The sequence below is a fragment of the Erithacus rubecula genome, assembly GCF_903797595.1.
Source record: "Erithacus rubecula genome assembly, chromosome: 1".
NCBI classification, from domain to species: Eukaryota; Metazoa; Chordata; class Aves; order Passeriformes; family Muscicapidae; genus Erithacus; species Erithacus rubecula.
The window spans coordinates 106,017,169-106,035,005 of record NC_136658.1 but is presented as its reverse complement, the minus strand read 5'-3'; the positions used below and the strand labels follow the sequence as shown (position 1 = coordinate 106,035,005).

At 41.3% G+C, this 17,837-nt stretch overlaps 1 protein-coding gene across 2 annotated transcripts in view; it reads left to right on the top strand.

Annotated features, from left to right (window-relative positions):
- The window catches only part of LOC306799072 (amine oxidase [flavin-containing] B-like), a 49,591-nt gene extending 32,284 nt beyond the window's left edge, over nucleotides 1–17,307 (top strand). The window contains exons 7-17 of one of the 2 annotated variants that reach the window (XM_079299607.1): nucleotides 2,319–2,460; nucleotides 3,682–3,831; nucleotides 4,445–4,604; nucleotides 5,341–5,437; nucleotides 6,158–6,211; nucleotides 10,177–10,234; nucleotides 11,121–11,218; nucleotides 12,310–12,421; nucleotides 13,897–13,959; nucleotides 14,348–14,507; nucleotides 17,172–17,307. In XM_079299607.1, the coding sequence (XP_079155733.1) occupies nucleotides 2,319–2,460; nucleotides 3,682–3,831; nucleotides 4,445–4,604; nucleotides 5,341–5,437; nucleotides 6,158–6,211; nucleotides 10,177–10,234; nucleotides 11,121–11,218; nucleotides 12,310–12,421; nucleotides 13,897–13,959; nucleotides 14,348–14,503 (1,090 nt within the window). In that variant the 3' untranslated portion in view covers nucleotides 14,504–14,507; nucleotides 17,172–17,307. Of the gene's footprint in view, nucleotides 1–2,318; nucleotides 2,461–3,681; nucleotides 3,832–4,444; nucleotides 4,605–5,340; nucleotides 5,438–6,157; nucleotides 6,212–10,176; nucleotides 10,235–11,120; nucleotides 11,219–12,309; nucleotides 12,422–13,896; nucleotides 13,960–14,347; nucleotides 14,610–17,171 lie in introns of those variants that run through there. The other variant, XM_079299608.1, reaches the window with a different exon arrangement.
- Nucleotides 17,308–17,837: the final 530 nt, after the last annotated feature.

Below are 17,837 nucleotides of genomic sequence, written 5' to 3'. Positions count from 1 at the left end.
AGGCTCAGGGAGGCTTTAGAGCACCTTCCAATGCCTGAAGGGGCTAAAAGAGAGCTGGAGAGGGACTGTGAGCAAGAACATTAGTAATAGGGTTTTTGGCTTTACACTGAAAGAGGGCAGGGCTAAATTTGATATTTGGAATGTTTTTTTGACCATGAGGGTGGAGAGGCACTGGCCCAGGCTGCCCAGAGCAGCTGTGGCTGCCCCAGCTGTGAAGTGTTCAAGGGCAGGCTGTAAGCCACCTGGTGCAGGGGAAGCTGTCTCTGCCCATGACAGGGAGGTTGGAACTGGAAGTGATAAAGGAGATTTCAAGTTCTTTCACCATTCTACAGTTCTTGTTAATGGACAGCAAGCTGTTATCCAAAAACTTGGAATCTTCATAGTTTTGCTTTCACAAGAGTGACCATTGCACAGAAGCATATAGAAATCCTTTCTCATTTGTGCCATGGTCCATAGTGAGTAAAACCAAATGGAAATGTGTGCTGACAGCTGTGCTCCTGCCTGAGCCTGGGACAGGGTGAGCAGCTGTGCAAGTGAGCAAAACACCACACACTGGTGCTCACTCAATAGCCAGCAGCTCATGTGACTGCAGTCATGTTTCTTCCAGCTCTGATGGAATAAGACTTGACATTTTACCTGAATACTGGCATAAGCTGAGGATACTTTTCAGATTTTATATGTGCATCTTGGCTTGATTTGCTCAGTTTGCTCAAGACTGAGGTAACATGCTGCAGAAACTTCCCACCCTGGAAGGTAATGATCCAGAAGGGCAACCTCCTACTCTTTCCTCTTGTCTAACAGACTGTACAGGTTTGCTTTTGGCTACAGCTCTGTGCTGGAAATATCCTGAGTGCTCTTGGTTGAAATCATGCTGCCATTTCTAGATAAAACATCAGGAGCTGAGAAGCAATGGGAGGAGGTGGCAGAATCTGGTAGGATGTAACCACTGTGTAATAGCATTTGCTTATAAAATACTAATAAATACATATACATTAGGCAAAATATCTCATAGAGCTGATAGTATTTTACAATATGTGTTCATACAGATGAAAACTTACAAAAAATTTCTGTATTATTTGTGGCTGTCCAGAATGAATTCAGAGTGCACCCATTTTTCAGAAAATGGATCAGCTTTGTACTTGAAAGGGACTTCACATTTTTAGGAAAGAAGGAAGATGCATTTTTCTATATGGATCTAGAGCTCTTTGAAGTAGCATATTAGAGTTACTTTTTTTGTTGTTGAAAATTTGAAGAAAAAAAAAAAAGAGAAAGTAACAACCAGAAGTGGATTCTGCACTGGCTTTGATGCCTTACATATGAAATATCTATAGAATTTTCATCCCTATCAGTTACTATGCAGTTAAACTGAGCATCTTCTGGTCCTGTTCATGTCTCTTTAAACTTTTCCTCAGAGTGAAGGCAGAGGAAGTATTTGTTTATAGCAGGAGGAATATTTCCCTGAGCCTCAATTAACTCTGTCTTAATGCACCCCATAATCTTGTACAGGCTCATAATTTTCAGTAGAGCTGCTACGAAAGAACAGATTACAGGACAAAAACCAGTGATCTGTTTTCAGACACAGGTCAATTTTTTGTTTCTGTGTTCATTGCCACTGGATACCAGGACACTCTTTCAAATACTGAGTTGAGCTACCAAAAGTTCCTTTCCCCTTTCCCCTTTCCCCTTTCTCTTTTCCTTGTCAGACTCTGGCATGAATGCTGCCTCTTCTACTATGGCTTCCTACTTATATTCATTTCCTTGTTGTGTTCCAGCTGCAAAAACTCCCTGAGCAGAGGACTGGGCAGTGAATGGATGCTGACTAATCCATAGATCTTCAGATAATAGATAATTAGCTTAGAAAAGACCCCTAATTGTTTTTTTCTTTAATGACAGGTTTTGAACAATCTCTGTGCTGTGCTCTTGAGGGGACAGGCATTCAGCAGGGGCAGACAGAGATGCAGATCTGGTTTGTAACCCAGGAACTGGGGACAGGGTGGTTTTGGAGTCCAGTGAAGGCAGGAGAGCTTGCTGTGCTTAATCCTGAGGCTTAGTAGCATGAAGTGATATAATCTTGGGCTTTTGTGTCTCCCTTAATTTGCCTGGAATATAGCAGCATTTGATTAATATTTTTTGCAGGATTACATGAAAAACACTGCATTAAAAGAATTGATAGTTCCTTGCTTCAGCTGAAATTAAGGAACCCTTTGCCCCCACAGTGAAAGAAAATGCTGCAAAAGAAAGGCTCCTGCCTACTCAAGAACAATCTTGTCAGCATTATTCTGTTTTTAAATTAACTCACTTTCTTGTCTTTGTTGCAGAGCTGCCAAGAGTTTTGCAACTCTGTTTGTGAATGTGGATGTCACTTCTGAGCCCCACGAGGTCTCTGCCCTTTGGTTTCTGTGGTATGTGAAGCAGTGTGGGGGCACAACAAGAATATTCTCCACGACCAACGGGGGACAGGTACTGCCAGCCATCACCTCCTGCAGCCCTTGGCAGGCCCTGCTTTAATTTCATTCTTCTGCTGGGTTATTTTAGTCCAGAGATATCCATGACTTTTGAGCCAGCAGCACACTGATAACCAGTTTTATTCATTTACTCTTTAATCTGGGTCTTGCAAAACTAGTGTTGAAGATTGCTCCCTACCAAGGGCATTGCCCCCAGGGATCAGAAGATTTGCATCTGGCTTTTTTCTTTGGACACAGATTAAAATATGTGCTTTGCTTATCCACATTGAAAAGAGAAAATGTTACTTATGCTTATTTCTGTCACGAGGCTGAAGCCATCCTTAGCACTGCAGAAGCACTTAATGGAGATGGCAATGTCAGCTGCAAGTTACTGAAAATGTAGCCCAGAGCTGGGTTCCTAAAATGCAAATTTCCAAGCTTTAACACCATTAAGATTTTAAAATCAGTCTAAAGAAAATGAGCACCCCATCTTAAATATGGTATTGCTCTGAAATGTTTGCAATCTGGTACATTAGAGCTGCTTCTGCATTTGAAGAAAGTAAAGACTCTGTTAACAGTCTTCTACTTGACAAATTTCACTAATTTCACTAATTGTATTAGAAATGGATATATTTTTAGAAATGCTAATTATTTAATCATAAATAAAAATGCCATTACATTAGCCATATTAAAATGCATAAATACGCATAGATAAGCAATTACTGTAGATAATTTAAGTATCTTTAATTAAATATTATTTGAATTCTGTATATGTTAGAGATGATTTGAGTTTAAGTTGGGCTGAATTAGGTGTTGCAGCAGACACTTTTCAAGTAAGCTATGTTACTTCTTACACCTTGTTATTTATTATGAAGATCAGGTTTCCTGCTTCTGACAGAGCTCTGCAGGGATGAGTGAACTCAGAGAAAGGTTTGAAGGTTTAAGCACTTTTCAGAAGTCTTGCTGATTCTCACAGGCCTGTAGAAACCACATTTGGAGAAGAGATTTTCTTATGAGGTTACTATTGCTTTTAGTTTTGACTAGAGTTCAAATGATGGTCAGATACAGGAAGGATTTGAGAAGCTGACGGAAAGAGAAAATAAAATGAAAACGCGTCCAGGCGAGACTGCAAAAATTCACAAAGAAGCTCTGACAACAATGGAAGACAGGGGTTTGTTTTGGAGAAATGCTTGTGGTGGTACAGAAGCTGTGCTGAGCTGTGGCTCCTGTGTTCCAGGAGAGGAAGTTTGTTGGGGGCTCTGGGCAGATCAGCGAGAGGATCACGGAGCGCCTGGGCGGGCGCGTCAGGCTGGGCAAGCCGGTGGTGCGCATCCAGCAGAGCGGGGACGGCGTCATCGTGGAGACCCTGGACCATCAGCTCTACGAGGTGAGGGCATGTCCAGAAAGAGAGCATCACTGCTGGGATGGGTGGCTGCAAAACCCTCAGCTTCTCCTTTTTGACTTCTGCAAAGTCCTGTACAAAAATGCAATGCGGATTTAAGCAACAGAAAGTCACACGTTCTCGTTGTCCCAAAGTAACAGCAGTGTAGGAGCTTTAAAGTGATGCCTAAAAGCAAAGTGTGGATTCAAACTTTTCCTTTCCTGCCATCTCTTTGTGTTCAGTTACTTTCTGAATTGTAAGGTGTAAAATGTGATTTAGCAACAAGCTTTCAGTGAAAAGCACTGCAAGCTTTGCTTCAAAGTTGTAACAGAGGAGTCCGGATGGAGGGGACACCCATGGACTCTTAGGGCACAGTGTTTTCTTATGAACACCAGGGGAAGGGCAGCTGCTCATCATTTGAACAGATGGCTGTTTATATAATGCTTGTTTGTTATTTAATGAGCAGGATTTTGTGAGGTTTTGGTTTTGCATTTTTTATGCTGAATGCCAAAATTGGTTCACAAGATACACACTGCAACCACCCCAGATATCTGCCAAGACCATTAGAACAATATACTTGGGGAGAAGGAATTTGGCTTACAGATAATTATTTTTCCAGGGCAAATATGTGATCAGTGCCATTCCCCCAGCTCTTTGTTTGAAGATTCATTTCAACCCACCTTTGCCCCCAATGAGGAACCAGCTCATCAACAGAATCCCCATGGGCTCAGTCATCAAGTGCATCGTGTACTACAAGGAAACTTTCTGGAGGAAGAAGGGTATTGCATTTTAATTGAAAGGAATATTGGTGACAGAGAGAGGGAAGAGGGTATCTGGCAACAGAACAGACTCTTTGTTCAGAGCATGCTAAACCTCAGAAGGAGTCTTCATATTCTTCTATGCCATTTTTGCATTCCCCTGTGAGAGAAACTTGAGAGCTTGGTTGGGAGCAGAGAGTGGGTGAGGGAATAAAAAAAACAAGGTAGTCATGAAGGGAGAATTCATGCCTGTTGCTTATTGCCTTGGTTGTTCTGTTGTCCTCTCCTTGAGTGGCACCTGGGTATGAGGTGAGCCTCTCTCACTTGTACAGGGATGTAAAGGTACAAGTGATGTGTGATGGAAGGGTCTGCAGAAATGCTGCTTTCTGGATGGACTGGTCAGCATTAATTGAAGATGTCTTCACACAGACATCCCTAGCTGGGCTGGTCATCCTGGGCTCCTCTTACATGCTGAATGCTTCCATTCTGACTCCTCTTTTGGAATTTACTGAATCCAAGGCAAACTGCAATGCAGCAACACCCACTTCTCATTATTGGCTATAATGAGTCCACATCTGTTTGCCTGCAAATATCAACCACTCCCCATCTTTGTAAATGAAATTGAGGGTTCTGGATCCTGTCATGTTCTGGCTATTAGTCTTGGGATGGATAAGCAAGAGGTGACTGAGTATTTTACAACTTTTTGGAAGCTCCTGTGTTTTGATTCATGACTGCTTTCCCACCCTGTTCTTACCAGGATATTGTGGTACCATGATCATTGAAGATGAGGATGCTGCAATTAGTCTAACACTTGATGACACTAAGCCTGATGGCAGTTTTCCTGCCATAATAGGGTAAGGGACAAAGAAAGTGTCTTGTCTGGTTAATGTTTTTTGTCCCAGAGGCAACACTTGAAGAGGAAAACCTGATACTTCTAAAAGAAAATATTAAAAAAAAAAAATTAAAAGTTGAGTTTCTCAGTGCATGGTGGTGTTCTATGATTGTTTTCCTTCAAAATTTTCCTCTATGATATCATTGCTAATTAAAAAAATTAAATTTTCTCTTTGTACTTTTTATGTCTGTGGCAACATACAAACTTGGAGAAGAAGAAAGAGAAGCAAAAAGAGGATGATTGCAAAAATTTTAAGTTTTCTCCAAGTACTTCAGTTCTTTAAATGAAAATTTGTTTTCTAGAATTAAATTTTATTTTGTTCTGGTTATTTTAGCGACGAGAAAATATGATCAGTCTTAAAAGTTTTATTAAAATATGATTTCCAGCTCAATCTCAGGTTTCATGTTATTGCTATATGCCTGCACCCAAGGCTGTATGAAATTAAAGTAATTGGGAAACAGCTCATGCAAATATTTTAACATGAATTTCAGAGTGGTTCCTTCCTAAATGGGTCCTGCAAGCAGCAGGTAGAGAATTATGCAGAGAGGTGAAATGGATGTTTTTATTAGAGACCCTAAAGCTATTACTGTGAATCACAGCATCTCATCATAAGTTATTGGCATTTTAAATAATGCAGGAAATGTAGCAGCATAATGGGAGTAAATTGTTTTTGGTCTTACAGCTTCATTCTTGCTCGGAAGTGCAGAAGACTGACAGGTCTCACAAAAGAAGAAAGGTAAGTACAAACCCTGGAGATCTGTGTGGAATTCAATCAAAAATTTGTTATAAATGACCAGAGCAGGAAAAAAATGCCCTGATTGGAAGGAAGTTGTCTGTAACCTTGTTCCAGTAGGCAGATATTAATGAAGAAGATGCCTTACTTGGTTTAGGATGAAGGACCCACAGAAATTCCCACACAGCTCTTGCCCTTTGGAAACTCTCTGGTCCTGATTCTTATTTTCCCACAAGGTTTCTCTGTTTATGTGACTCTTACCAAGGAGCAGCTCTAAGGTGCTAAATATAAAAGTAGTGTAGATATTCTGCTTTAAAATGTCCAGGACCAGCCTCCTCCCCCCTCTGCTGCCTCCCTGGCTCCCTGCAGGTGCTCTGAGCTCTTGGAAAGCTTGTCAGAAGGGAAAGGTTTGGCCTCTGTGTTTGATTATCTTTTTTTTTTTCTGTTCACCCTGGAGGGTCCTTTCAGTGTCTGTAACTTAGTGCAACTTGAACCTGTATTTGCCACGAGCAAGCTTCAGCATCATGAAGGGATCAGAAATCTGCCTCTACCTCTGCACCCTCAGTGTGGGGAAAAAAAGTCCCTTCAGGCACAGATGAAGGTCATTTTGCTATCTTCTTGAAACAAATCTCTGCATAGAGTAGTGCTCTTTGGTATATTACTAAAATAGAATTTATAAAGTAATGATTTTTTATTTTCCATCTCACTGATTTGCTGTATCTGATCAAACCAAAGCTGCAAGTAGAAACTGTGGATTATGAGGAGAGCCTTGGTTTGACAGGGAGAAAATACATTTGATTTTAAAATATGATAAAGGAACACTGTGCCCAAGTAAACATTTTTACAGTAATAGCTGCTCTAACTAGAGACGATGCAGTTGTCTCAGATAGTCTGGCAGTCTGTGGATAATGGGTCTAAATGGAGCTGTTTATGTCCAATCTTTTCAAATGACAGCCTGGTACCACAGAGCCTTTTTAATTTTGGCAGGAATGGACAGCACTGAGGCTCTGAGATAGAGGCCCAGCAGGTGCCAGGTGATAAAAGTCCTGTAGGTGTTCTGAAACCCAGTGTGCCCAGCATTTTGAGCCATCCTAAACACCAAATGGTGTCTTTCACAGTGTGTCAGTGCCCTCAAATGAGCATTTGCAGCCTTTGAGAAGAGTTTTTCTTCTTATGAAATTAGGGTCTGTCCTGACTGTTTGCAGGGCACCATCTTCTCCCTGGGCATTAAAAGCACTGGCACAATTATCTGACTGTGCTGCTGCCAACAGCCAAGTTTTACACCAGAGATTTGAACTCCTTTTGGGGAAGAAACCTTAGACTAGGAGGGGCTTTGGTAAGGAATGTTTCTGAAGGTGCTGGCTGTAGCCTGGTGCAGGGCTGCCTCTGGCTCCAGGAGTTTTGGCCAGGAAAGGCAGGAGCCTGCTGGGCTGCACTGCAGCTCCTGCCCTCCCAGGAGCACAGCTCTGCCTCCAGTGGGATTTGGGGTCCAGGGGAAGGCAGGACATGAGCCCAGACCTCTCCCAGTGTACACTCAACCAGTTTGTCTGGTTTAGGTGAGGGCTGTGGTGGTGCAGGGAGGGATCTCTTCTGAGCACAGGCTTGTGACACCTGCAGAGGGTGTACCCTGCTGAGATGCTCAGCTACCAACACAACCTGGGCTCTCCCTTCATCAGGCTGAGGATGGGATGAGGGGTTTGGTAATCTTGGCTATGAAGAGTGGGATGTGGAGTCTGTGGCAGCTATCCTAAATCATGTCTGAGAACAAAAGTTGTGTGAGAGAATGGAAACCTCTTTGCAGCCTAAATCAGACTGAAGGGGGTAAATTCCATCCTTCCAGCTGGTCTTCCCAGGGGTGGGAAGGCACCAGAGGTGAGATTGTGCCCTGCCTTTCAGAGTGTGCAGTGAAGGCCATGGCATCACACCCTGCTGGAATAGGAGACCAGGAGAAGAGCTGAGTGTCTGCATGTGCACTTCCACAAAATCTAGGCACAGTTTGACTTTCAATAAGACCCTGCCTTGGTGGCTCCAAGCATAACATTTCTCTTATTTAGTGCTTATAGCAATTTCACAGCTGAGCCCAAACCTGAGAAATGAGGCTTTTACTCACTGCATATTCCATGTAGTGCTATTATGTTCCATGCTAACATTAACTGCAAGTCCATTAATAAGAATTTATTTAAACTTCTCTAGGACAAAAAGTGCAGCTCTTGCAGAGAGACCAGCAAGATGCAAAGATTGCTCTTATTAGGGGCAATGTCCTCAGTGATTGATTTATGTTGATTAAATCCTTTAGAAATTGCTGGTTTGGTTTTTGTTTTCTTTGGTCATTTGGTGTTTTTTTTTTTTTCCCAATCAAATAACATCCTTTTACTGATGAAGACTTCCTTCCAATGTCTACACTCTAAGATGCCCTTGACCTGAAGCTTAATATTTTCCTTTACACAGCTATCTTAAACTAATTAACATGAGTTTGCAATGAACTCAGCACACAGCTGTGCACTTGCACCTTGGTGGGCCCTGCAGGTGGCCACAAGTGACAATACCTGCCTGTCACTGGTACAGCAATTCCAGGCTGCCTGGAGGGTCTGCAAGTCATTTTGGAAAAAGGACAGGATTCAGGAAGGTCTAGAGGGGTCTTTGTCATCCCTGCCTTGGTGCTGGGAGGAGCAGAAGCAGATGGGTCCCAGGGTGATAAGTCCCTCTCCTGTGGGGTTTCTGACCTGTCCTGAAAGGAGGAATTGATGGCATTTGGGAGAGGTGGGCAGACCTCAGCAGAGGCTTGCCTGGATCCTGCTGGTAAAATAACTTTATTCTGATCAGACACTGGGTAGGTGCTGGTGGCCTGCAGGGCACAGTGCTCACCTCACTTATGGAGAAATTGGGAAATCACCTTTTAGTTATGGCTGTTGCTGGATTTGTGTCAGCCCTGACTGCAGAGGAATGTTCATATTCAGGTCCTGAAGCTCTCTGAGCCTTCCTGGCCCATCACTGCTTCTGGAGCAGGCTGACCCTTGTCCTGTGCCCCAGGGCTAAAGGAGGGGCTGTTTTCTTCCCCCTGATGCTGGGTTTGACTCCTACCAGCAGCACCACCCCAGGGCCAGGCTCCTCCTGAGCTGTAGCACCCTTCAGTTTCTCATTCAAGCTCCAACCTGCATGTGAGGACACATTCAAGGCCCTTCAGTTCATCCTATTTCTCTTCATCACTCTTTCCTCTTCCTTTGAGTTCAGCTGCTCATGGGTAGAGATGGGCTCCTGTAGGGCTGGGTTGCTTCTTACATCAGTTATGGATGTTTTCTCCATGTGCTTTCAAAGTGTAGCCCTCACTATTACAGAGATGGGACTCCTGTATTTCTGTGCCCAGCATGGCTTTTCATGGAGCACTGGATTTTCTTCCAGAACTAAATGTTTTTCCAGAGCTGTATTTGTTTTCTATAAATGTAATTTCATCCTGATCTTGCTTTTGGCAATTGGTGCAGCATGGCTGAGAGTAAGACCCAAGGGCTTGTAGGCACAAACTTAATTGCACTCGGGGTTTGCTACAGAATGAAGTATATTCAATGATTTATAGACACATAAACATAAAACAGGAGGAAACTTTATATAAACAGAAATTAAATGCTGGTTACCTGAGAGTCACAGTATATTGAGACCTGCACCTTTGTAGGAACAAACTGTAAATTAGACTATGTGCCAAGAGAAAAAAGTGCAGTGCTTTACTACATTTTTTTCCTGATAGCCTGGAGACCATTTGGATAATTTGAGGATTTGGGCTACTTGGAGTTATCTTGAGAGAACAGCTTGCAAAACTGCTGGAAAACAGTTGAATTGGGATAGATCCTAAAAATCTGGAACCTTGAATTCCAGCAGATACAGTAATTGTCCTCTTAGTAACAGGGTATATTAGAAGTAATTTTTTTTTTTTCTCTTTCCTCACACTGAAGCCTTCTGTTGCTTTTCTCTTGCAGGAAGATGAAGCTGTGTGAGCTCTATGCAAAGGTTCTGGGATCAGAGGAAGCTTTACATGTAAGCACAAAATCTCTGGAAAAGGTTCCTTTGGAAAAAGTACCTGCTGTGGGGGCACCTGCTGCCCCACTAGAGGAGTGGAGAGAGATAATGGCAAGCCTTGTGTTGGGTTTGACAGGATAAGAATGAGCTTTATGAACACTAATGAAACATTAAAAGTTGTTTTTGTTGATATATTCTTGTTCAGGTCCATGGGTGGGATTCTCAGTGCTTGCCACCATAAAGCTCAGCTGCTGTGGCAGGTTTGCTTTCCCTTTCTGTCCATGTCATATCTTCTCTCTTAGTAGCTGTTCAGATCCACTGCTGCATATTCTGGGTTGTTTTTATTTTGCCTTTCCCTTGCCTTCTCTTCCCTGTAAAGGTAAATGAAAATTGGGGTTTGTGTGATCTCACACTCAGATTATGTGATTAAAACCACTTACACTTTTAAGAACAATTTTACAGGGTTTTGATTTTCTTCAACACAACAAGTTTGCACACAGAACCATGCAAGTGCCACATTTGCATTTTTAACAGTGTATATTTGTACCCAATGTATACATTGCCAGTATACAACTGTATACACGAGAGGTTAATTTTGCTTTACACGGCTCAAAGCATAAATTTGTTCATAAAGCATAAATTAACATTGACAGATTAAGAGGATTATGCTCTACAATGGCCAGATTAACTAGTTTTTTAGATGGTATATTCCTATTTTTTAAAAAAATAGGGATTATTGTGTTGCATTCATGCTGCATTAAGAGATTTGTTAAATGTGCTCATCTTGTCAGACATTGACATGCAACAAATGATAAGCTGTTCTTCTCTGCTCTCTCCTCAGCTCTGTTATTAACTTCCTCGAGACTTTGTCCTTTCCTTGAGTGAATTAATCTCTGTTTTACAGCCTGTGCATTATGAAGAGAAGAACTGGTGTGAAGAGCAGTATTCTGGGGGCTGCTACACAGCCTACTTCCCACCAGGCATAATGACTCAGTATGGAAGGTACAGTGTCTATTTATAATGGGCTTTGGAGTGGTGAGATAAGACCAAGTTAATAAATATCCTCAGAAAGGGTCATAAATCCTCTGTCACTGTTCACTTTATACCTGTAAGATCACTGGGGGATGTTTTAAGCAGATGGGATAACCTTCCACGTGTCTCTGTTGGGTTTTGTGATGGATGAGTTCAGAATCATGAGGGGCCTTTATCCTCTCCTGTTATTTGGTGAGCTCAGCTGAGGAGGTTCTGGGAAGGGAGTTGGGAAACTTCCACAGTCTGCTTGCAAAAATGGCTTTGGGTATTTGGGATCAGTGTAACCATTTCAAGCACACCTGTAGCTGATGATTTAAAAATACTGACAGAGAGTTCTTGCTGACATTGATGATAATGAGTGACTTCTTTGGACCATTCCTTTCTTTTTAGCAGTGAAAGCTTAATATAGTGATTAGTGTGCTGTTGTATACAGTCCTCTCCCACTTAAGTTTTTGCATGAAAATAAGATTTATCAAGAAGAAAAATACTTACTTCAGACTGTTAATTGGATTTAGATACACAGGTTTTAATGTGGTAGAAGAGCTGTACTTTTGAAATTTCAGTTCTTATAATATAAAAGTAACTTAGAGCAATAAAGCAGTACTAACAAAGTGCTTATGGAAGCCTTGGTATTTGAAATAATGAAAATTATAAGTTTTGCACATTCTGGCAAAAATAGAGTTAAAACAATGCTTTTTGTTTATTTATTATTGCTTCAAATATTATGGGGATATATTTCAGTATGCTGCACTGTGCCAGCAATGCCTGGCATTGGTACTTATGCCACAGGCTGGAACTGTGAGATAGTGTAAGTCTCATCTCAAAATAATTGTCCTTTTCACCTGTAGTTGTCATTTTCACCTGTGAATAATGTAAACATTTAAAAAATGTGAACACTGTAAGAAATTAAATGCAACCCAGACTCCTCCTCCAGCTCCACTCACCCAGTGCTATTATCTTCAAGTGCTTGCTGTCATTTAAAACACTTTTATTCCAGCATTAACCCAGCTATTTCAGTTCTTTCCTGATAGTGGTGTGACTTTCTGCTTTTCCCCCTGCAGGATCATTAGGCAGCCCTTTGGCAGGATCTATTTTGCTGGCACAGAGACAGCCACTGAGTGGAGTGGGTACATGGAGGGGGCTGTCCAGGCTGGAGAAAGAGCAGCCAGAGAGGTACAGATGCTCTGGGGACACTGTAAAATGTGCTGTGGAAAATGAAAGGTCTTGTGGTTGGGGGGAGATGAGAGCTGAGTGTTGACAGCTTCAGGTGTTCTGAATCTTGATGCAAATCTCTGCAAAGGGGATTGACTCCAAAAGGGATGAAGGTTTTGCACTTAGATTTTGGAGTGTTAGGAAGGGCTCTGGCTATTCTGTCAAACACTCCCCTTGTTTCTAGGATTAAATTCTCTCTTCTTTTACAGAAATCCCAAATTCTCCCCCAATCATTTTTCTCCCAAATCTGGTAATCATCATCCTAGAGATGCTGAGAGCCTGGGAACAGCTCAGGGCTGCTCTGCACTCCAAACCAGGCCCTTCCTCAGTGTTTCCAGCACAGTGATGTTCCACTGGGACAGCCTTAACACAGAGCCACTAAACAAGGCTTAGATACTCTTCTTCTGAGAAAATGCCAATTCCCCAAGTATTTTCAGGAACATTGCAGCTTATGGAGCAGCAAAAGAAATTTAATCTTTGTTTTATGAATTGAAGGGAATCTTGTGGCTAAAAACTAGTCAAGGAGCACAAATTGTACTGGAAGGAATGTGGAGAGTTCATCTACCCCCTGCCCCAAGAGACAGAGATCAATTGTTGATAAATTATCCCATTGGAGAAAGCTCCAAACACCTCATGACCTCTCTAATGTCAGGACATTACAGCAGAGCCTCCATAGGCCTCAGCACAGGAGTAGAGAATTGCATTTGGCTGGTAAAAATGTTAATGTTTTCCTTTCCTCATTTACTTATGAAAGGAAAACATGTTTAAAATCCAATGCTTCTCACTCCCCTGCATTGAAGAGTTGACAGGTTCCATGAATTTTGTCTACACTAAAAGCCCATTGTAAAAGATGTTAAATCTTAAATCTGCAAGTGTCTGGAATTGAAAAGAATTATCATCATCTCAATTTTATTTCACTGTAGAAGGAGCCAATCTTGGTGTCTTCCCTGAATATAATTTCAAATAATCTTTTCTATCCTACTGATCTCTGCTATCTTTGCTACTTTGAATGGTGACTTTCCCATGGTGAAGGTTTTAGTTTTAGTTTTGCTTTTCTCTGGCTGAAGATAGTGGTCTGTCATCACTCCCAGGATGCTGTTCCTCTCCCTACATCATGATAAAATTTGCAAAACAAGCTGTTCCTTATAGCTGGTGTCTTCATGGCCCACTTTGCCATGACTGTCTGCTTAATTCTTAGTCATAATCACATTATCCTGTTCCCCTGGGACTGGCCAAATTCCAATATGTATCACTAGGAGGAATGTCTTATTAAATATTCCCAGAAATAAGCTGTAAAAGGCTGAGTTTTCTTCTAACATTTGAATACTCTGTGATTTATGTGCTCAGTTATGATGGCATTTTTAAACAACAGTCAAAGCCAGGATTTTTCTGTCTTGAAGAATCAATGGTACTTATTGAGAATTATTTATTTTCAGATACTCTTTGCTATGAGAAAAATCCCAGAGAGTGAAATTTGGAAGCCAGAACCGGAATCAATTGTAAGTATTTATGTAGATAAAATGGAGTTTTTTTTCTGCTGCTTTGCTGCTGAGATAAAATTTTTTCATCTGTTTTTATATAAGTTCACTAAATCAAAGCCACAATAAACTTCCCCTTATTGACCAAAATTGCCCTTCCCTAAAAAGGGAAGAGGATAGAAACCCATCTGACAAGTCTGTAAGGCAGGATTGGAAAGAGCTGCACTTCTTAACTGGGCTGTGAACCCTTTCCATGTGTGTGTTCTTCCCTTTAACTGAGCAGAAAATCTGGATATACTGCTTCTTGATAATGCTTCAACCCAGTTCTGCTCCTGCTGCAAGAATCTCTCCATTTATATCCCTCCTCCCAGTGGAGGTATTGTGTGGATAATGGATGCTCTCCCCACAGGATGTGCCAGCTTTGCCCATCACTACAACCTTCTGGGAGAGGAACTTGCCATCTGTGCCAGGACTGCTAAAGCTGATTGGATTTTCCACTTTCTTCACCTCTGTGGCTGCAGCTGGGTTATTTGCCTACAAAAAGGGACTTCTGGTTCGAAACTGAAAAAAAGGTGTGCTGACTCAAAGCCTCACAATTGAGGGATTTTCTTTTTCTTTTCAGAGGTTTTATTTTATCATGTACTTTTATGGCTCCAAAATCTGAAGAAGAGGTGAAAACAGTAGAGAAAATAGGCTGGTGGGCAGGGATGTAGTAAAGGGATCCATATTGAAGAAGAACCCCTAGAGTCCAGGCCTACTTCTAGCAGTAACTTCTTTGGTTATTGAATTTTTGGGTTACCAAGTACTATCACCTTGAGGTTTTTATCCAGATCTCATAACAGAAGTGACAAAATACTCTCTAAAGCCTATTCTGATGAGATTTCTGGTTGGTTTTACTCTTATGTCAGAACCAGACCCTGAACTCCAAGTCTCCACAGGCCCTTTGTACAGGATTTTGTGCAACAAAATCTCTAGTTATAAAAAAAGGATTTCAGCCTTCTTGTGTGGCAGACTGAGAAGAGAAATCCACAGCTTACAGAATAATCAGATAGTTCATGCAAATTACTGGTAAGAAACTGTTAGTGTTTTTATTTCTTACCCAGATGTCCAGAGCCCAGGGAGCACCTAAGGGACAAGTCAGGGTAAATTTATCCATTTGAATTATGCAAGTGCACCTGTAGGATGCATTTCCTGTGGCATGTATCTCCTACAGTGAGCTAAAGGACAGTAGTTCAGCTGTGTTTGGCAATGTGGTTGAACTTCAGGCCCCCCAGATGTGTTCAGAACTGCCTGGCACAGCAGAGCTCTTGTCCAGGGGAGTCTGTCCCTGTGAGCACCTGGAGGATCTGCCTTACCTGGTAGGGCACAATGGACTTGAAAATGTACTGTTGGCATTAAACAAACAAAATAAAACAAAACAAAAAACCAAAACCAAAACAAAAAACTAAAACAATAACAAAACAAAAAAAACAAAACCCAAAAAACCACAAACAAACTTCTCTGCCCCCAAACTCTTGCTTCCTGCTGAACACAGATTTGCTGATTCAGAGTTTTGGTTCTTCCTAACAACTTTGTTGATGGGATTAGCAGTGCCACTTCTGCCTGCTGTTCTGTGTTACACTGACTATGCACTTTTATAACTAATAACTGATAACTAATTAGGGATCTAAATGATAGTAAGATAAAGGAGAAGTGTGGATTTGAGAGTCAAATGCAAGTGCTTCTGTTCTCCACAGCTTGGTACTGTTCAAACAATGGAAAAAAAAACAAAAAGAAAAAAGAAAAAATATAAAGAAGTCAGTAGGCAGGGGTGGAGGAGAAGTAAAAAAAATCCACCCACCAAAGCCTCTTGTCAGTGTGGTGGCATCTTGCTCTAGATAATTCTGCTACCTGTGCACAAGACAAAACAGGAAGACACAGGTGTGGCTGAGAACAAGACCTGGTGCACATGAAACTGGAGGTGTCTGGAATTTTTCATACCCTGTTTGTTGCACTTCTCCCTTCTACCTACAGCAATTTATATGTAAAAAATATTGGATTGCAGTAAAGAGGCATGGAGGGAAGTATAATAATGAATTCAGCAACTGGTGTGAGCAGACGGTGGAGGAGCTGTATCACCAGTCTCAGGCTGATTTTTGGGCTGGCATCTCATCTTGATTGTGTAGAGCAGCACTTTGTTCTCCAAACAGTCCCATGGAAATTTACTGAACTGCTTGGAAAGCTGTAATATTTGTGAGCAGCACCTCTCTTTCTGGCCCTTAGGTTTTGTTCTTTTTAACTTGATGTGCTGGTTAAACATCATCTTGTAGCAGCAGCTTGGATTTTATCACAAATGAATGGCCTCATAACAGCCTTTTAAAATGCATGGGGGAACTTTTCAGGCATAAAGATCTTTAAGGCAGAGGAAGAGTGCAGCAGTGTACATATGGCCTCTCTTGTATCACATCAAGCTCTAATTTGCTGGGACATTTGCCTACTGCAGAGAACTTCTATGTGGATTTCTCTCCCTGTGATTTATTTACTATATGAATTAGGAACTGAAAGCTGGATGGGAAGTTCAGAGCTTTTGCAACTCACACAATTCTCAGGCCAGAAATAAACAAAGGAACCTAAATTTGGGAAGACATTTTTCAAGTCTTAGCCCTAATGTTTTTAAGTGCTAGACAGTGAAAACATATGTTACATATAAAGAGCTGCTGCATCTGCAGGTGATTTTTCTGCCAAAACTGTTTGGAATTCAGGTCTTGCTTCTCCACATTCTCTAAAGGGGAGCAAATTCATGAAACTAAAGAGGATAAATTTGTTTTATTCACATCCAAAATGTATTTCTCTCTTCTTTGCTCCTGAATCTGGCAGAAGTTTTTCCCAGTTTAATGAGATCATGTTGTGTGCCACAGGGGGAGAAATTCCAATCAAAATCAGAAATTAGGTACTTAGAACTGAACTGGATCATAACCTAAGCTTTTCATGAGATTGGCCAATTAAAAGAAAATATTGAAAAGTCGCTATAAGTATAAAACTTTTAGTTTGAAAGCAGAAGAAAAATGGAAAAAAAAACCCTAAAGCGATCCCACAAAGCATTTCTCATTCTGGCACAACTAAAGTAGGTGAGACAGGGAATCTCAAAACAAATTTGTAATCCCTGAGATTTCTGATCAAATCTGGTTGGAGCTAGGAGGTTTGAATTGTGACAGCTGTATTAACACTCTAAAGTCTCTGTCTTCTTCCTTGCAGACTGCCAAAGCTTTAGGAAATCTCTGTCTTTACAGCCGTGTCTTGCTGTGGTTGTGCTGTGGACCTTACCACCACTGTGGGATTAAAAAAAGGATTTGCTGCTGTTTTCTCAACATTTTCCACACAAAGGGAACACGTGGCACCTTGTGTACATGGATGCCAGTGTGATGAGAAATTGAAAAATGGAGGTAGAGAATCAAGCTACTTCCCTATGAGTAGAGGGAGCTGTTAGGACTGGCTTACATTTTTGAAATTAAAAATCATGCCAACCCTTTGAAGAGAGGAATGAAGTCTGTTTTAATGGATAACTAGTCGTGCTGTATTCTTAATTTATTAACACATTGATGAGACAACTGCTATCATGAAAGTTCCAAGAGTTTACCAGCTTTGTAAAATGTACTGTAGGAACAACGATGGAAATAATTGTGTTTGTCTCTTATGAGCTGAACTGTGTTACCATGCATATTTTGTAACGCTCTTAAGAGTTTACAAAAAAAAAAAAATTTACTCTCTTGTACACTGTTCTGCAAACCACTGTATATTGCAAGGAATAACGGGTCATGGCATAGAAATCTGTGTTAACCAAAGTGCTTAAAATCTAATTGTATAAACTACTCAACAATTACAAGGATGTGAGCAATCTGAGGCAGTCCCCTTGTTTTTCC